Source organism: Mus musculus, chromosome 2 (genome assembly GCF_000001635.26).
Source record: "Mus musculus strain C57BL/6J chromosome 2, GRCm38.p6 C57BL/6J".
Lineage (NCBI taxonomy): Eukaryota > Metazoa > Chordata > Mammalia > Rodentia > Muridae > Mus > Mus musculus.
The window spans coordinates 76,922,834-76,943,538 of NC_000068.7; the positions used below are offsets into that span (position 1 = coordinate 76,922,834).

At 41.1% G+C, this 20,705-nt stretch overlaps 1 protein-coding gene across 4 annotated transcripts in view; it reads right to left on the minus strand.

Moving 5' to 3' along the window:
• Ttn (titin) overlaps positions 1 to 20,705 on the minus strand; it is a 278,578-nt gene that overhangs the window by 218,854 nt on the left and 39,019 nt on the right. For 2 of the 4 annotated variants that reach the window (XM_017317139.1, XM_011239438.1), the window contains exons 30-45: positions 20,368 to 20,634; positions 20,014 to 20,286; positions 19,343 to 19,606; positions 18,989 to 19,249; positions 17,017 to 17,277; positions 16,211 to 16,474; positions 15,861 to 16,121; positions 15,474 to 15,734; positions 14,740 to 15,000; positions 13,802 to 13,943; positions 13,549 to 13,714; positions 11,306 to 11,537; positions 9,613 to 9,897; positions 9,299 to 9,424; positions 4,254 to 4,442; positions 2,772 to 3,146 (exon numbers count right to left, since the gene is read on the minus strand). In XM_017317139.1, coding sequence (XP_017172628.1) covers positions 2,772 to 3,146; positions 4,254 to 4,442; positions 9,299 to 9,424; positions 9,613 to 9,897; positions 11,306 to 11,537; positions 13,549 to 13,714; positions 13,802 to 13,943; positions 14,740 to 15,000; positions 15,474 to 15,734; positions 15,861 to 16,121; positions 16,211 to 16,474; positions 17,017 to 17,277; positions 18,989 to 19,249; positions 19,343 to 19,606; positions 20,014 to 20,286; positions 20,368 to 20,634 — 3,888 coding nt within the window. The remainder of the gene's footprint in view (positions 1 to 2,771; positions 3,147 to 4,253; positions 4,443 to 9,298; positions 9,425 to 9,612; positions 9,898 to 11,305; positions 11,538 to 13,548; positions 13,715 to 13,801; positions 13,944 to 14,739; positions 15,001 to 15,473; positions 15,735 to 15,860; positions 16,122 to 16,210; positions 16,475 to 17,016; positions 17,278 to 18,988; positions 19,250 to 19,342; positions 19,607 to 20,013; positions 20,287 to 20,367; positions 20,635 to 20,705) is intronic. The other 2 variants (NM_028004.2, NM_011652.3) reach the window with 1 other exon arrangement.

The window sequence follows — 20,705 nt, forward strand, 5'->3', positions numbered from 1 at the left end:
CGTAGAAATACTGACTTCATATTAAATAATTAGATGCTTGTGCTCAATCCTTCATTCTTCAAACACCTACAAGTATCTCATCTTTAATACTTTTATAAGTGCAAGAAATGCTGTCTGGATTTCAAAAAAAAGTACTCTTGTTCCAATAATGTTTTAATAATATAATCCATTGTAACTGATTACAGAAAAGTTCCTGGGCCAAAAGTACCCAGCTCAATCCACTCTACAAGGATGACATTCAGCCATCCTCACTGTACTTAAGAGATCTGAAAGAGCCACATGTCTTCCACCTCTACAACCCCGACAAGTCCCAACTGCACAGTGTGGACTGTCACCTCTGTCACCTACATAACTCACAGACAACACCTTCGTATAAACAATCATCCTGTACAATTACTATGCTAGCCAAACACTTCAGTGAGACTGAGAGCTAGTGCTCTGGACAGAGCCACTTTGCTCACCTAGACATTTGCACTGTTTGTTTTGGAACTAGATCCAGAGATTGCCTTGGAACAAACTCTCAGATTCAGAAAAGACTCCTCTCTGGGTAAGAGGGATTGTGGATGTAGTAAATGAACAAATGAGACTGATTCTCCCAGTTGGCAAGAAAGAGAACCAAAATTCAGTACACAAGACACAACTTTACTGCTCCCTTGTTATCTGTAATATCCATCAGCCATTTGATGAGGATCAGTGAGGAACTTGTGACTATTCCTTCCCATAACCCCTGAGGATGCTTGACATCTGCTTGACCCCTTTCCATGTGACCTAGTAAAGGTCCTTTGCCTATAGATATATAACACTAGCTACGGGCACTTCAAATATGATATTCTCCTTGTATTTGTACCTAAGAGGCATGGGTAAGGGGAAAATTATGCTTCTCCCAGACAAATTTTTCTGTGTTCTTTCAGATACAATAGGGATTCAAGTACAATAAAAACTAAAATCATGATGTTGCCATGAGAAAATTGCCATAATTTCAAGAGAATACAAGACTATAAGAGCAGTATCGTTTATAGAAAAATTATCTACAGACCATTAACTGTAGCCCAAATAGAACCCTATTATTTTCAATATCCAATTTTTGTTTTCATGGCTTCCCCATTTAAACCTAGAGTTTCCAGGCCTGAAAAGAAATGACAGTAACTGTCGAATGGTAAACTCACTTATCATTAAGGTAATCTGTTTAACTCTTACTACGGAACCAATTGAATTGAAATTCATCTCAGCACCAGACACAATGATAATTACCTAAGAAGTAGCTGGCAACTACAATAGTTTAGCCTTCTTTGGTGTCTTTTCAAGATTTGTCTTTGATAAATATTAGAAAAAGAAGCACATAGAAAATAAATGGATTTCCTGATCCGAGACTTCAAAGTGAATCTGTACCAGAGAGTTAAATTCTCCTACAAGTTTGGCCAATGACTTAGCTTACGTTCATAAAGTGCTTATGGGTTAGATGTTAGAGGTAGTTTAAGAAACATAATCATTGACTAGGTTTGGTTGCATAGAAAGCTTCATAAAATGATGAAGGCAAAAATAAAAATGTTGAGCATAGCTAAATGTTAGGTGGACACCTTCTGCACCTATCACTACTGAGGTAATCACTGCATAGCACAGTCCTTGGTCTACCAGCCAAACACTGTCCATGACAACACACTGATGTTTCCATTCTGTGGCTGTTTCACTCTGATGCCTCTGTCCCTACATCTTCATGAGTCTAGATTATATCAACAGAAAAGTCATGTAGACTACAGAGGAGCTGAGCAGTGTTGCCACACTTCACAGTGAGGTCCCAAAGAGGCAGGGGAGCCTTCAATCTACCCTTTCCCCCACCCCCTCCCAGACTTTTCAACAGATCTCTCTGATAACTCAGGACAGGGTGCAGCATGGTGGAACAGATGTTGCTGTGTAGGCAGAAGAGCTTTGAGACACACTCAAAAATCTACACTCGGTATTTATGTAATGATCCTTGACACGACTTAATTCCTTTTGGGATATTTTGCTCCCCTTTGCAGTGAAAGAGGCAGTAGCTGCTGTCTGCGACTTTGTGGACTCTCTGACTTCTTTCCTAGAACTTTGTCTATCTAAAGCTTGCACTGTATATTTAAGCAACAGGAGAAAGAGAATAATGTTAAGTTTTCTCACTTGCCTAGGTCAGTAACATAAATGGCATGGAAGAAGATGATGAAGGAGGCCATTGTCATGTGAAAGTATCATGCCAGATGCAGTGTGCAGATGTAGGACCACACAAGAGGACATTCACTGCCAGTGGTCCAGCAATGGGTGGTTACTGAAGGCTAATGCAGACAGTGTGCGGCATCTGGTTCCTTCTTCTGTCATCTCTCAGCCATGCAGAGTAACACAATCTGGTTCTCTCTCCATTCCCGCCCATTTTTTTTTCTTTAGCTGACTACATTTGACTAACCATTTATCGTCCATCTTATGCTTTAATATATTATTAAGCAGAAAGATCATTTGATGATGAAATGATGTGATATCTTTGGCAAAGTCAACCCCTCTCCTCTAAAAGAAAAGAGCCAAGCAAAGTTGCTGTCTAATAAAATAGTGATTTCCTCTTTCATGGAACACATACTCCAGTCAGATTCAAGTCTGTGGGTTGGATGCTTGGTGAGATGTACTGCATGTTAGTTGGTTAGTAAAGCATGAATTGATCCAAGTATACAGTGGAGCAAGCAGCAGGGGCTCTTGTTAGTAGCAGTGGGGTAGTAGACAGCAAATCAAAGTTCTTGGAGCAAGAGGGGCTTTACCTTTTGCAGTCACTGTGAGCGTAGCTGCACAAGTGGCTTCCCCAGCACTATTGGCTGCTCTGCAAGAGTATTTCCCAGCATGCTCTGGGTAAGCATCAACTATAAGCATTAAAGCCATGCCTGTGGATTCCTCAAAATGGAAAACTACATCTTTTGATGGTAGAATTGGCTGGTGGTTATGAAACCACTGGATTGCTGGCTTGGGAACACCAGAAACCCTCGCGTGAAATCTGACTGTCTCCCCGCTGTGCACCCTGAGGCTTGACAGAGGCTGGATGAAGATGGGCTTTTGGCCAAGGGCCTCCTTCTTAAGTGAGACTGATGGTGAGGTATGCCATTGGGATTTTGATGTAACTTCTTCAGATTTGCTAAATCCTGAAAAGAAGCATGCAGTTTTTAATGCCTTTCTCTGTTTAAATAAAAACTCACTCGGAATCGTCTACTTTAAGTTTACCACAGAGTTCAGTGAGGAGCTAGAAGTCAATCCAGTCCTTATGCTTTGTCACTATTGAATCTCAGTCACACAAATTCTTGACCACTTTCCAGACAGACAAGGTGAGACAAAATCAGATTTAAGAATAAATTAAACCCCACAGCTCAGGGATATGATAGTGGAGAATGCAACTAGATTTGAGAATTATTTTTCCTACTTTGCTTATAAATCAAGCTTTTCTATTTTGTAAACCACACTAAATTTGTTATTAAGAAAATGTATAACTGTAGTCCTTAAAGTTAAAGAAGAAATTGGAACTTCCCCTAAATTCTTATGATTTCCATATACTTCATATAGATTACATTTATTGAAAAAAATATGATTGTGTGTGAGATTATTTTATAATTTTTAAATTTTATCTTAGTGTGTATGTATGTGTATGTAGGTGTGTGTGTGTGTAGCTGAGGAACAAACTCAAGACCTGGAGCATGCTAGGGAAGTGCCATAGCCACTGAGCCACACTCCCAGCCCACTGTTACTCTTGTTTTGAATTAAAGTCCTCAGTGGTTGAGAAAGTGTTTCTGATTATAATGAACAGAAACATTAAGACACCTTAACAGTGGAGCTCGCAAAACTTAGGGGTTCCTTCAGTCTTGGTGAGTATATTTACCTTGTGATCAGATCTGAAACTGTCTACCGAAATGCCTGTGAAATCAGAGTTCTGGCAACAGCACATGAAGAAGGTCTGATCGCTATCCTAGCTCAGTAAGAAAGCAAATATACTCCACTTCCCCCCAGCACTGTACACTACAGTCTGATACATGCTGATCAGGAAGCAGAAAAGCCAGTGGGGACAGTGATACATCACAAATCTTTCTGGAGAGAAAGCAAGGCAAATACAAAGGCGAGGGCCCGCGGAGAGCGAGGGGCAGAAACTTCGCAACATGGAAATGGTGAATTAAATGAAAAGAATGAAGGACCAACGGTTTATGCGAAGTCCTTAGTAACTGTTACTGGTATTGTGAAAATTCTTAAAAGTCTCACTGTACCTTCCAGCCTCAGGGTGGCAGTGCTGGACACTTGGCCCACAGCATTATTAGCAACAAAGGCATACGTTCCCTCGTCCTCGGGGTAGGCTTCAGCGATCTCCAGCTGGTAGGTGTCTTCAAACTGGGTCATCCTGAAGAACCGAGATGGTTTGATTTTCTTGTCTTTGCAGTACCAAGACACCTTCAAATCTGCAAAAGAAAAGCCATTTAAATCTTTTAAGTGGGTGGAATCTCTTTACTTATCTGTACACACAATGTTGATTAGACCACAGAGCACGTTTCACTTTTTAGCTTAAGGATCTTATATTTTTCTTCTGCACACACTATGCCTGTTTCTACCTGTCTCTCATCTTCAAGAACGGAATATGATTCTAGATCCAGCTTGTTCAGTTGTTGAGTTAATTGCAATGTTTCAAACTCTAAAGTGTTAGTTTTATTCTTTAAAAAACATTTTTTTTGAGACAGAGTCCCAGGTCTCCCACACTGGCCTTGAACTTGCTATGTAGGTAACACTGACGTCTGGCTTCTCCTGCTCCTGCCTTTAAAGTCCTGATGTTGGAAATTTCAGGCACGTGATACCATCCCTAGCTGTTGGTTATATTATTTTGAGGCATTTGCATGCTGCGTTCAGTGGCTTGAGAAAGAGGTTCATTGTGAAGTGCTATGAAGGATCTGGAAATTGTGGCCAAGGTATAGGATGGGACGTGAGGAAAGCATCTACACCAGTGGCAGAAGGTAAATAATCAAGAAACGGATCAACATTCCATGAAGCCTAAAGTGGACATCCTTATATCTCTCCATTTTATTACCAATGAGCTGATGTCAAAAGGCTTTAGCAGAATAGTTGTATAGTAATAACTGTTTTCAAATGAAGAGAGAAGAGGCATCCTAAACTCATTTAACTATTTCCTATACAATAATTTGGGCTATCTTTATAAAAAATTACAAATCAACGATGACATGAAATGTTGCTGCATTGCTGTACATGAAGAGAACGCACACCTTTAGTTGACTGTGCTTAGTGCCAGAACTGAGCCATCTCAGTTTGGAGCACAGTCGGGACACCATTTCCTTATCTAGTGATATGCTCGTTAGCAGCCCATCCATTCAGAATGTTGGTGTTACTGCTGATCTATGAATGTCACCCTCCTCCCAGTGATAGCAACTATTTGTGAACTATAAGATCTTCTTTCTAAGGAAGCAATCCTTGACGTTCCCTGGGTTAGAAGGTAATTAGAAAATGGTTTGTGATCATATCATTTGCTAGCTTTTGACCCAGGTCATGTCATCTGATTTCTCTGAATCCTGTTCCTCATCGATCAGATAGGAGGAATAAGAATTTATGGACTAAACACTGCATACAACAGCTCCGAGAGCTCAGTGACATATCACATGGGGAATGACTCACAGCCACTGAGATAAGAGTTGTTAAAGCAAACCAGTGCCAAAGGAGATCAGCGGTGTCTTCAGTGAAAGGCTGAGGGCCTATGATAAGCAAATGGCACGAAGAATTACATAGCTATTCCACAAACTAAACTCCTCGAGTGTGTGCATTTGTGTGTGTGTGTATGAGTGAGTGTGTGCATGTGTGTATATGTATGCGTGTGTATGAGTGAGTGTGTGCATGTGTGTGTGTGTATGAGTGAGTGTCTGCATGTGTGTGTATGTGTGCGTGAGTGTGTGTATGAGTATGTGTATCGGTTTGTGAGTGGGTGTATGTGTGTGAGTGGGTGTATGTGTGTGAGTGTGTACCCAAATGTGTGTGTGCATGTGTGTGCATATGTGTGTGTATGTGAGTGTTTGTGTGTATATGAGTGTGTGTGTATGTGTGTGACAGAAACTGCTAACCACCAATGCAGTAAATGGAGAAAAAAACAAAATGAAATCTTTCTTGGCAGAGCACACGGTCCATCTGGTTAGCCTGCCACGGTCTGTGCTGCTCATTGGCAGCTTGTGGCTTCTGTGAGGCTCCCTCCCCTGGTCTCCCACTCCTTCCCTCACACCCTTGTATCTGGCTCCTTAATTGAACCTTCCTACTTCCCGAATATTTTCTGTCTTATCTACTGTTTCCCCCCTGCCCTGGGTCTCCTTGACAAAGGTCCTTGCAAGCTTCTCTTTTGGCCAACAACGGCCATCTACTCCTCTCCGCCCAACACAGGATTGTTCCTAAAGACAGGGTGGACTGCGCTGCTTAGAAGCCTATCACACTTTGAGTTGCTCCTTGATTGCAAAGAAGATCAACACTAAATAAAGTCCAGGCACAGAATGGAGAGCACTCTGGTGCCTGGCCTCTGGTCTCTTGCCTATTCCTGTCATTACGTTCCAACTAGATATCAATACCCACAGATTCCCGGTCATCGCATTCAAAGTTTTCTGTGACTTGTAAAAGCTTCCTTCTCTGCATGTTATGTTGTGTATACTCTGACCCTACTAGGTCTTGTTCAGTGAACACACCCTCCCCAGTTCTCTCTCTGACAGAGAACACTTAATTTATATGACAGCATCTGTGACTGTGTAATGTAGTCATACACGTGTCCCTTCACCTCTTGGAAGGCAAAAGCTTCGCCTGGCCACTCGCAACACTTAGAAACTCAGCAGCAGTGGGGGCAGTGTGTGTTGATAGAATAAACTTGAAGCAGCTGTTTCAGAAACTAGTGGACACCTTTCACTTTTAGATTAATAATTATTTCTTATTTTATCTATCTGTCACTCTCTAAGTCTCAGGTTTAGGCTTATTTGGTACAGGCTTATTTCTTGTAGAAGAAACTCTAGTAAGGAACTAGCAAATGTTGCATTTACACGTTCCCACCTGCAGAGGGCACTAGAGACCTTCAGCAGATAACATTTTCCTTGGGAGACAGCAGCCTCAGATTGTTTACTCAGGCTTCAGAAAGTGCTAAGGCTTCCTTCCTTCCTACTCGGAAAGTTTGGAACAAAGGAACTTGAAAACTCAGAATCCTCTCCAATTTGTGGAAGGCAAGATCTACTTCCTTAGGAAATACATGGTCAGGGTATGTTGGGCAAATATTTTCAGTCTCAGGAGTAAAACGCCATTAATTTGAAAGTTTCTGGAAGGTAGTCCCATTTCATGAACGTAATTTATATAATATCAAAAAGCAGGTCTATACAAGGGTACAGAAATGTTCGCCTGTGTATAATAAATGCTACCACTCATGAGGAGTTATTGAGTGATGAAGGTACAAGGTCTACTCTAATCAGATATCAATCAGGCAGAAGCCATTCTTCTTTATTGATTTTAGAATTTTATAGGAGACCCAGAATGCATTTTTGTAACATTTAAGATAAAGCTATAACATGATTGGTAGACTAAAAGCCACTATGCACATATCGTTATAATTATTGCTATCTAGTGACATGTGTCTCTCACTGTGTATAAAATTTCCCCTAAAATTCAATTCATAAATATATTCACTGTAGATATCATATATTTCATTCTTAAATGATATGACTGCATTAGGAGAACATCACCCAGCTGCTGATACACACTTGCATTCAGCATGTCTCTAAAACTAGGCTTCAAAGGCACAAAGACCATAGAATCTGGGCACATTTGCTATCCAGTGCAAGTCTCTAAGGCTCTAACAGATGAATGCAACAGCACCGGTCACTTGGGAGCCGTGCCTACAGGTTCTTTACATACATCATACTTTAATTATACTCATATACTGAAACAGGTCTATTAGGTTCTTGAATTAGCATCTCCTTCCCAGAGGAGACGTCATTAGGTCAGAAGATCTATGGAAATAGAAACTTCTTTAGGAAAATGGCTGTTGGCAAGGCAGAAATTGGGTTTATCAACTAATGGAAGCAGCATAATAAACAAGACAGTAACTACCAAGCTTTGAGAATTCCCCTGTAGTGTCGCTACCCCCAAAAAAGCAAGAAAATGAGGAAGTATTTTTTTTTCATCTGAGAGTAAATCAATCAATTATTCCTTTGATTTTTCATGTGAGCACCTGAGGTCAGGCCATAATCATACTTACATTGTGTTTTGTTTTTTGTTTTTTAATTATTTTTTCAAAGTCAAGTGAGGGGAATGGCTGGTGGTATTTGAGAAGCATGGCCATAATTGAAACTGAAAGCAGCTAACTATGACTGAATGGTAGGTATATGCCAAGCGTTGTGTTCGCTGTAGCCTTGAGTTATTCTTTACTCGGCCGTGTTGATAATCTGAAGTGGCTGAGCTCACTCATTTAACAGCCACACTTTTCGTCCATCATCATGTTTTTTAATTGGGTATCTACTATGGACAAGGTGTTCTTCTCAGGCAAGGATTCTTTCGCTTTCTAGACCCTCTTCCCTGTTAGGAGGCATGCCTTTTATTTTCAGACACCAGGTTCTAGACACTACAGCCCAACCCCTGCCCTTGTGAGATAGACATTCTAAGATTTAATGTAGTAGTGTTCTCATTAGGTTCATAAGAGACAGAGAACCACAGAAATCATGGAGTCATAATTCCAATCTCGCCTTTGGATTTAAAGTTTAAGCTTTTGTCCAAACGGGGGAAAAGTACCTTCCGCATACATTGTCCAAAGACATAATACCTCACACGTAAGCGATTTCTCCTGAAATCTGTGAAACTGCTACTGTAGTTAAATTCATAACAATTGAAGTTTTGTTAAAATTTCCCAATTAAGAGATTAAAAATATAGCCATAACCATAAGGAGAGTAGATACTTTTAAAGATATTTGTGGGAGAAAAAAATTCTTCAAAGGTTTTCAGAAGGAATAGTTGTACTACCTTAACCATTCTCAAAGGTACAAACCAGTAGTATATATAATACAAATATATACACACACACATATACATATGTGTGTGTGTACAACAGTTTTCATATATATATATATATATATAATGATGATATAATTCTTAAATAATTTCAATATACCTGCTGTTAGATTTCCATTTAGATTCAAAGACATCACGTGTGAGGGATGTTTATGGGGTAGGAAAGGCTAAGAGCAGTATGCTTAACACATCCTCTGTAAACTCCAGCAAGGACACATTTTTCACAAGTGCCTACCTGTCCCTGAAACTTGGCACTGGAAACGCGCTGGGCGCCCCTCAGAAGTAACTGTGTCCTGAAGTGGAGTGACTATGGCAGGCGGGTAGACTGGCATTTCCTGATCCGGAGATACAACTTCTGGAACTAAAGAAAGAGAGAGACCTTAGAACTTGTCAAGGGGAAGTCCCCACATCTCCCCCCGCCCCCACCGGCTGTGGACTGTAAGAGAGCGCTTTGAGAGTTGGGTACAATCTATTGCTACTACCCTGCGAGAGCTCCGGCTGGCTTCTCAGGGCCTCTTTGTAAGCTGGGGAACCCCAGGGCCTTCCTACCTTCCACGGACAGAGAAGCCGACGTTGTGGCTACTCCGTAGTCATTCTTGGCTTCACAGGTGTAGACTGCCGCATCCTCTGGGAAAGCCTCAATGAGCAGAAGTGTGTACTCCTGCCCGTCGTGCAGAAATTTGCACTTGAAGCCAGTGGAAAGCAGCTGCTCCTCCTTGTACCAGGAAATTTTGGGCTGCGGTCTGCCTGATATCACGGCGCAGAAGCGAGCCGGCTTGCCGGACTGTACAGTGACAGGCTGGAGTTCCTGCAGGACTTGGGGTGGTTCTGGAGCTAGAAGACGATGTCAGAAAACAGCCCGTGAAGGAAGAAGAGGACAGTGTGTATCTCTACACTCATTTGTTTCAAGATGGTTACGTTTCTAGAAACAAAACCTCGGTGTTGCGACATCTTTACTTGCCTCAGAATATCAGAATATTCTTTGTGCTAAGAGGGATATTTTTTTTCTTTCAAGGAAAGGAAATAACTTCAGAAAGATTTTTTTTCAAAAAATGTTTCATGGGAGGTACCTCAGTATAACATTATCATTCTGGTTTGTTGTTGAGACACACTAATAGACAACTAAAAACTAGAATAATTTTCCTACTTATTTTTAAAATTCATTTGACTAAATTCCATGATGAAGGGCTTATCACACCCAGATTTGTTTGCTCTACAAGTGTTTACATATCCTGTGTTATGTCACAGTTGCTCTGTTACATACAGAGGCCAACGGGATAGAGCCTGTAAGCACTGACTGGTTGAATATTATTCTATATCAGCAGAGTGCGATTAAATAGATTTAACAAAATTCAGCTTTATGATTATGCTAATCAGTGTACGGTCTCAGGGCTGGGTGAGGAGACCACAGACAGAAAATAAAGGCTGGCACCTGGCACTCCTTCACTTCTCTGTGCTTTCATGTCCCTACTACTACTGCAGAGGAAACAAAACTGGGTGTTATGACAACTGAATCTCCCAGAGACCCAGGGAGCATGGCCAAGGGACCATCTTTATGAGTGTTGAGACAACTCCCAGCTCCCCTCCATCTGACTCAAGGGAGTTTTGCTTCAAGACAGCCAGGAGTGTGGTTCTGTTATTTTCCCTGTGTGTAGGTTAGGTTCGGGTCCTGACAAGCTTTAAATGCAGAGCTAGGGTTTCTAACGAGAGCGGAGGCTTACTGAGAACCTCCTGAGGGCTGATCGGGAGCTCCTGGTAGCACGAGCAATTCCACCTCCAAAGACAAAGCATTGATCGTAGAGCCTGGGGCAGAGAGCGCCTCGTGCCTCTGTGCCTGTGGCTCTCTAAGTACTCCATGGTCTCAAAGGAGATCTTTGAGTTTTCCCAAGCTTTGCACTGAAGGCTGAAAATGTCCTCATTGCTTGTATAGTAGTGTTATTTATACTTCAACCATTAGGACAGAGAACTAGAACAACTTAATGCCATATATGAAAAGCCATCTGGAGAATATTATAATTGATACACAGTGGATGTTCAGTAGCGTCAATCAAACAAATGGAGTCCTGGCCAGCAGGTGCTTCCTGGAAATGACCCTCAATAACCCTTTGCGCAGCTGCTCTCTTTACCACAGGGCTGATATGAACACAATGCAGTTACACCCAGATGAGCGCCATGGGTTTGTTAGGAAACTCTCAGGCACCACTACTGCATTAATGGCTTTTGTTGAAGTCTAACCACGTACCATTGACATAAAGAGTCACAGAACTCCTGTTTCTGCCTGCCACAAAGGTGTATTCGCCTGCGTCACTGTGTCTTGTTTCTGATATAAACATCCGGTGAATTCTTCTCTCCACCACATACTGGTGTCGCTCTTGAACTTGGAAGTTGATTTCAATGCCATCTTTATACCAGTGGGCGTCTACGTCATCCTCATTGACTTCGAACTCCACGACAGCACGCTGCTTCTCAATGACCTAATGACAGCACAACAAAGAAAACGGAGAGAATCCGATTTTAGTTCTGTTTATCCATTTCTAAAACTATTCACTTAAGGAGCATGGAAAAAAAAAAAAGAAATCAGTACATTGTGGCACAACAAGCTGGCTGACTATAGCACGTTTTAATTTTTTTCCTTCATAGTTTGGATGAATAGCACTCCAATCTTTTATGTAGGGAATCAAGCTTATACCTGTGCTAATGAGGGAGGCTGCCCAAGTTGCAATTGTTTCATCTTTAATTGTTTGTGGCTTAATAAATAATAACTGAAGTGATAGCATTTTGCATCTAGGGACTTTTAATTATTATAGAGGTCTTTTTAAAACAGATTTATTTATTTATTATATGTAAGTACACTGTAGCTGTCTTCAGACACCCCAGAAGAGGACACCAGATCTGATTACAAATAGTTGTAAGCCACCACGTGGTTGCTGGGATTTGAACTCAGGACCTTCAGAAGAGCAGTCAGTGCTCTTAACCGCTGAGCCATCTCTCCAGCCCCTATAGAGGTCTTTGAAGCTACTCATCAGTCTGATCCCACATCATATGAATTATAGCTTTATGGACTAGATAGCAAATAACATCCTCAGTTTAGAAGTGAGGAAAACAAGGTTCAGAACTAGAATATAAGGGGGAAAAGACTCAGTTGGGTTATATGAGTTTTTGCTGAAAGTGTTTTTAGTACAATACAGGCTCTCTAAAGCATGATTTATTTTTCTGGAAGAGAAAAAGTGATGGAGCTGAACTCAAAATTAATTTCTTGGAATATACTCCTTCCTCCACTATGCCATTTAGAAATATCAGCACCCACAAGGATAAACACTGTAAGCACACTGGATGGTGGGGCGTTCTGCGTGAGAATGGCCTCTACGGGCCTATGGGCTCTTATACTCAAATGTGTGGTCACCAGCTAGTGGAACTGTTTGGGAAGGATTAGGAGGTGTGGCCTTGCTGGAGTAGGTGTAGAACTGGGGATGGACTTTGAGGTTTCAAACACCAATGCCAGGCTGTGTCTTTTCTCCCTGTCTGCTGCCTATAGACCAGGCTGGAATGCTCCCAGGTACTTCCTCGGTAGTACCTGGTGGTTCCTGTCTGCTTCCCACCATGATGATCATAATCAGTTCTCTGAAATTGTAAGCAACCCACCAACTAAATGCTTTCTTTACAAGAGTTGCCTTGGTCTAGGTGTCTCTTCACAGCAATAGAACAGTAACTAAGACAGATGGCAAAGGTGTCTGGACAGCATCCTTGCTAGGAATCATTGTTCACACTGGGACTACTCTTAGGCCCACAGCAAGCATGCACAGACACTCAAACCCTACATACCTTTTCATAGGGAAAAACCCTGAGAATATGCTTTCTCCCAGATTTTCTTATTGATAGCTAATGTGTGAGTATCACAATTTAAATTTTAGCTTGTGTCTGATTGGAGCTTCATGGTAAGCAGTCATTTCTTCAATGGCAAAGTTTCTACAGCTGTTTTAAAAGTTTATATTTTATTATTTTATTTTATTTTATTTTATTTTATTTTATTTTATTTTATGTGTCTGGGTGTTTTGCCTGAATGTATGCCTGTGTACCATTTGCATGCCTAGTGCCAGGTGATGCCAGAAGCGGACATCAGAACCCCTGGAACTGGAGCGAGAGATGGTTATATACTGCCACGTGTGTGCTTGGAATCAAATCCAGGTCCTCTGGGGAAACATCCAGGGCTCTTAATGTCTCATCCATCTCTGCAACCCATCCACAGCTGTTTCCCCTGCATCTCTCTTAATGACAGAAATTAGCTGTATAACGAAAGGACATGCTTGTTGACTGACAAGAGGCTGAGTTAACGGATGGCAGCGTAAGAATCTAAGCTTATAGGAAGAAACTGATTTCAGACTTTAAAGTACTGTAGTTAGAAAAGTTAAAAGTAAAAACAGAAAGCATAAGAGTGAAGTAAGAATGACTGATGATTTGTCAGGAAAGCCAGTGTGTAGACAATACCTGGACCTCCTTCTTAATGCTCCGGATGCGGACATCCCTGCCTTCGACAAAGAGGTTAGCAGTTGACATGTTGCCTCCTGCCACCACTGTATATTTCCCGGCATCAGACATGCGTGTGGATGGGATCAGAAGGCGGTGGACATATTTCTCCTTCTGGATCTTTATCCTGTGGAGGGAAGGAAATGGAAGCTTAGTGCACGGGATTCAAAAGGAAGTTGGAATAGTTGGGACACAGTGAATCAAAGTGACGCACCTGTCTGCTATCTGAAGCTCTTGGCCATCTTTCATCCACTGAACAGTTATGTCGGGCTCAGAAACTTCACATTCAAACATGGCTCGTTTCTTCTCCAGAACCTTAATATCCTTAATGTGTTTCCTAAATTCTATATGACGAGCTGGAAAACAACATAAAAAATTAGCATTTGACATCATTATTGATATATCAGTCACATTCTATTTGCTTTATCCCTCAGCAGAGGTATGATGTATAGACATGGGGCTGGATCCACCCCAGGATAGCTCTGAACACAGCCCAACTCAAAAATCTATAAACTTATTTAAAACATTTTGAGAATGGTTTAGAACTTATTTTGTAAAGTTTTCACATTGCTCTTAAACATGAACAAGATACCATCTTGTTACAATGCCACACAAAATGAGCATGTGTGTGTTTTCATTTGGTTAATGCAGGTGATGCACCATGGACACCTGGGCCAAGCCAATGTAGCCTAGAGAAACCAAAAGGTTAGACATCCTGATTTGGTGTTTAACTTAATGGCTTCCATGGTGATATCATGCTTATCATATAAGCATCACCATAATTTTAAAACCATTTCATTTTTCTCAGAAAAGCTCAGATAGCTCTTAGCCACCATATGCGAGAACATTTCCTATTACCTCTTGCTAGACTGAAGCTAATGCTCTACGTCTCAATAGACTTGTGTATCAGGGCCATTTCATATAAATGGACTCCTACAGTGTTTGTTGCTCTGTGGCTGGCTTCTTTCATTTCTCATAATATTTTCAGCAGCTACCCATATCATAGCATGTGCTAGTAACTCCTTTTTATTTCCAGTTACCACCCAACTTGGAGGGACACACCACACTTTATTTATCCATTCATTGATTAAAAGATTAATACGTGGTATATTTGACTTTCTTCCCCCTGTGCATACATCCAGGAAATCATACCTTCCACATAAAGGGTGGCCGTCGATGTGGCTTTTCCAGCCACAAAAGTATAATCAGCAGCATCTCCAAAGTGAACATTCCTGATGTTCAGCGAGTGCGTGAGCTTCTTGGTTCTCATCTGGCACCTGTCAGTCGACTTGATCTCCACACCGTTCTTTAACCATTTGTAAGAGATGCCTTCATAGTTTACTGTCACCTCAAAAGTTATGGTATCTTTTTCTTCAGCATTGATGTCTTTCAGCATGGATGTAATCATGATTGCTGCAGAGGAGAATAAAAATGAGACACCTGAGTGTGCAGTGTAACAACATCTGGGTTGTAACAAGTGCAGAATACGAGCTTCCAATGGTTTTTTTGTCTGTGTGCTGACATGATTATAATTTAGAGATGGGAGCTTTGACACTGTCCAGGTATGAGAAAAGACCAGCTGGGAGAGTGACAGGGACATAAAGTGATAGAACCAGATCATTTTCTAGGTAGAATTCTGAGGACCCTGAAATTAGAAACTTTTATGCAGATAAAGAGGCTAACAGAGACTCATTGTGAGCCCATAGGAGATGTTGTTATCAAGAATGGTTTTAATAGATTCAGTGATTGTGAGAAAAGTGTAAGATTTGTAAGAGTAAGTCTGCTAAATCTTTAGATATGTGTATGTGCTCATATATACATATCACACACACCCACACCCACACACACACGTGCTCACCCATACACATATCTATATATTTACTTACGGGTCACTGTCAGGGTAGCACTGACTTGGTCATTGCCACAAACAAATGTGTATTCCGCTGAGTCCTCCGTGCTCGTGTTCATGATGATCAGCTGGTGCAGTTTCCCCTGCACGACGATCTTGAATTTTTCACTCATCTCAATTTCCACTCCGTTCTTTAGCCACATGGAGGGGACATTGAAGTGGGACACCTCACACTCGAAAGAGGCAGCTTTGGTTTCAGGAACCTCGATACTTTTCATAGTCTTTGTGATATGGAGTGCTGGGGGGTGGGGAATCAGAAAGTGGCCCAGTTAATTCATTTTTAAACATGGATGAAGGAAAACAGAGTAGTAAATCCCTAAGACTCCCCGGGGAGATGCTGCCGCTGGGGCTGCCAGACACTTACTCTCCACAAACAGCTTGGCTTTGCACTCCAGCTGGCCCACCATGGCTGTGTACTCGCCGGCATCCGAGGGGGAGATGCTCTGAAGCATGAGTTTGTGGACTTTTCTCTCTGAGACCAGTCTGTGCTTGTCACTTGGCTTAATCTCCACGTTCTTATGGAACCATTTTACTGGCACCGTGTCATGGGAAACACTGACTTCGAAGGTAACAGTGGCGTTTTCCAAGGCGGTCACGTCCTTTGGTTTCTTAATAATCTTGACAGCTAACGAAGAAAGATAGAGAAATTCAGTGGTGCAGCAAACACCATGATAACCACAGGTTGTCCACCTATACAGGTTTGTGTCAACTTACTCTCAACGTGCAGCCGGGCGCTAGCTCCTAGCCTCCCCAGTTTGAAGCCGTAGACAGATTCATCTGCCATGGCACAGTTTTTAATCTTCAGTGAATAAAGTGTCCCTTTGACTGAGATCTCATACTTGTCGTTGGAATCTAAGACAACTCCGTTTTTGATCCACTGGACCCCTTTGACATCTGGGTGTGTGAGTTCAACAGAGAAGACTGCATCCTGTGTCTCTGTCACAGTGAGGTTCCTCAGGGTCTTCTTAATTTTGACAGCTGCAGAAGAATTAAGAGTTGGTTTATAGCAATGATGACCAGAAAGCCAAAAGAGTTCTGAACCTGGTAACTTCCAAGCCGGTCAGCTTGGCAAAGAACAGCTAGCCTGCATTTTATAGTTCTGCAATCCCTCCTTTTAAAAGACACTTGGCAATCACTTAAGAAAATCTGAGCTCCAGTTGGAAGTGGACATTGTGCAACGATTTGTTTAAACTTCGGTGATATGAATTTTGAATATAATACACTAACAGCTTACTAGACTGATTGGAGATGGTAAAAAAAAATGGAACGTGGTATCAAGAGCATCTGAGGCAGCTGTTTCACATACCTGAAGCAATGATTTTATCACAAACAAGAACATATCTGATGAAAACTTTGAACATTCTCATACAGGATTTGTAAGGAAAAGGTTGACAAAGTAATGATGTTTTAAACTGAAGATGTATGTGACCCTAAATATTCACCCACTTGACTTTCACATTGGTAGCAGCTAGGGCAGTAGCAGGATTTGGGGAAGGTAAGGCTGTCCTTACATCACTGACCTTCAACTTTCAGCTTGGCAGATGTTTTGGAGGTAGCCACCTTGTAGGTATATTCTCCAGCGTCATCTAACTTGGCGGCAGCGATGACAAGCCTCCTTTTGTGGCCATCGGATTCACCTCTGAAGTTGTTACTCAGAGCCAAGTGCTTTCCATCCTTCAGCCATTCCCCCTCAGACTCAGGGTTGGCAACTTCACATTCAAACACAGCCTCCTGGGATTCAGCCACAGTCTGGTCTGTGAGTGGTGTGGAGATGGCTCCTCCTTCAGAGGAAGCAGAGGACACAGGTGAGTCCTTTCAAATATTCACAGACTAAAGAAATGGCTGCGGAATCTCACATCAAATGTCAAACTGTAAAACATGATTTTTAAACATAAAGTTTTACCTATATTTAGAAAGTACCAAGAAATTCCTTATTTTAGGTACACATGACTAGAAAACAGAAAATACATTGGGCAAAGGGGGAAAAATGCTTTAGTACAGAATTCTGAAATCCCTAACACAGAAGCATGTCACACAACTTTCAACTAAATTTCTTGCTTTTGAAAACATGCTCTATGGTCCTTTAAGAATTACATCCTTAGCATATGTTCGGTATTTGAGAAAATTTTCCTGAACAAAATGTCAAAGTCAATAATGTGTTTACTGTTTGCTTATTTGAGGCGCTGCCTTGTTCTGTAACACAGTGTGACCCTAAACTCATGGGAATCCTTCTGTCTCAGCCTTTTGAGTCCTTGGAATTATGAGCATAAACCTATAATCGTGTCCAGGATTCATGTGTTCTTAAAAGAAGCGTTAAATATGTTTCCTATATATCCCAGGTCATTGGCTTGAAAGTGCCATTTCTTCTCTAGCCCGGGATGTGACTCACTGCTTTAGCTACTTAGTTGCTTGGGCATCTGTTTTCCTCTAAATTCTGAATTCTTCAAGAAGAGACACACATCCATGTCACTCCTGTGTTTTGAGTTTCTAGTAATATCTTGCCTATAGTAGGTAATATATAGTATAGTATAGTATAGTATAGTAGCCAAGCAAAAGCACACAGGGTTTTAAAGCCTGTATTTTTACACACTTAAGATGATACTTAAAATATCTTATAAAAGTAAAGGACCTGAGATTTTATTTGATAGGCCTTTTATGGCCAACTCTCTAAGGAAATATTATGTCATAAAGTATAAACCATGAGACTTTGACACCAACTAAAACACACCTTTACCATATGAACTGCTTATATACAAGATCAGTTGAATCTGTGAATAGCATCCCGATTCCTCAACACTCAAATGTAAGGAACCAAAAATGTCAGTGATGATTTCTACTTCTGTGTTGACAAGTACACTATAATTATGAATCCTCATTCTAATAATTTCTGACAAATAGGAAAGGCTGACTATCCCCTTCATGTCATAAGAGATACACAGATTAGGCTGTTTTGTAATACAAAATATTCACTGGGTTCACAAAAACGAAATAAGAGAAAAACATTTTAAGGAGCAAGGATACTTAAAAAAAAAAACAAATCTTTATTGAAGCAAAGTTAAAATGAAACTCGGTTTAGCAAACATTTACTGATTATCCAGAGAGGTGTGCACAGAGAAGAGAAAGAAGCAATTAATTCTATATTCAAGGGCTATATGCTCTTACATGGGAAAGGAAACAGGAAATAAGACCAGTGTTTAATAAGGACATTGAAAGAGAAGAAGACAAAAGAAGGATGTGGAGGGGTTAAGGAAATTCTCTCGGAGGAGATGGCATGGGAGACTGATTTACAGTTGGCATCTGAGTTTAGTGAACACTCACACTTTAGACTGGTAGAGACAGAGGTTCGGGTACTATTAGCCTTTAGATCAGTGTGATAAGAGGCAAGGCAGTGGGGGGGGGGTAGATGGGGATTTGTGGGAAAATGGGAAACAAGGTCTTTATAAATACAGTGGTTGCTTGCCAGAACTTAGATCGAATGATCACTATACAAACCTGCCACAGTTAGCTTTCCAGATGTTGTATTTTCTCCTGCATAGAATGCATACTCCCCTTCATCATCTTTCATCATATTGAGGACTGTCAGTTTGTATATTTTCCCATGAGCTTCAATTTTATATTTAGAACTGGGCTTAATTTCCTTGCCCTTAAAATTCCATACAACATCAATTCCTGAGTGGGATAGCTCAACCTCAAAGACCACATTTTGTGTTTCTGTGCAGGTAAGGTCACGGAGACCTCTGATAATTTTAATTTCTAGGGGGGAAAAAGAAAATATTCGGTAGTCATTATTACAACAAGACTGTAAAATGCTTAAAATGATGACTAGTTACACAGAACCATCCTTACTCTCTACAGACAGGTTACAGCTGGTTTCCACCCTGCCAACCATCAGCTTGTAAGGTCCTTCATCAGAAGCATGGGTTCGGTTAATCACAAGTCGCTGTTTGGTGCCTTTGACAATGGATTGCACACGATCATCAGGCTTGATTTGTTCATCATTTAGGTACCATTTAACAGAAGTTACATCGGGAACTGAGACCTTGCATTCAAGTACAGCCTTGGTACCTTCAATCACATTGACATCTTTGAGAGGTGTTATCACATCAACACCTGCAAAAGAAGACACACAGAAAGAATTATATGAATGTGAAATTTGTTTAAAATGTCTGCACATTCAAGTTCTATGGCTCAATACCAATGGGAATATAAAACTAGATCTGGGGTTATAGCTTAATATAGAGACCTTGCTTTGCCTGTGAAATACCTTGGGTTCGGTCCCCAGCATCACAAACATTTTAAAAAAGATTAATTAATTTATTTTATGTGAGTATGCTGTCACTCTTTTCAGACACACCAGAAAGCATTGCAGATGGTTGTGAGCCACTATGTGGTTGCTGGGGACTGAACTCAGGACCTCTGGAAGAGCAATCAGTGCTCTTAACCGCTAAACCATCTTTCCAGACCCACAAAATTTTGTTAAAAGGATAAGAATTAACATAAAACTATGTAAGACTCACTATAGACAGAGACATTCCCACTGGTGGAGAGTCCAAGGGCAGGAATAGTGAAGGAGTAATTCCCAGCATCTTCTTTGGTCATGTCTTCAATAAGTAGCATGTGGGACTGCTTGTCTATTACAATGTGAACTCTGTCACTGTGTTGTACTTCTTGACCATCTTTCATCCAGACACCTTCTACATTTTCTAAGGAGACTTTGACTTCAAGTTGAACAATGTCACCCTCGCAGACCTTTTGATCGCTAAGTCCTTGGAGAATAGCAATAGGTCGGGCTGTGGTGGAAAGAAAAGAATGTTATTTTATCTTTAACCCTACTGATGCACCCTGTGGTTTTCAAGGATGGGAAGACTCACGTTTCATCTTCAGTTTACAGGTTGTCTTTTTCCCATCAACAACAAAGCTGTACTCTCCCTGGTCCTCTTTGGTTACATCCTTGACTGTGAGGTTCTGGCGCCCACGGCGGGATGTAATTGAGTATTTGCCATTGGACTTCAACTCCACATCATTGTGATACCATTTGCCTTCTATGTTTTCTGGAGATATGATGCACTCTAACTCTCCTGAGTATGACTCTGGGACTTCTATGTCCTGAAGTTCTTTCACAAATTCAACTACTGCACCTGGAGAATGAAATGAAGGTGAATTAATGTCTTGGTAGAGGCATGCAACTAGAGTGTGGACAGAGATGTTG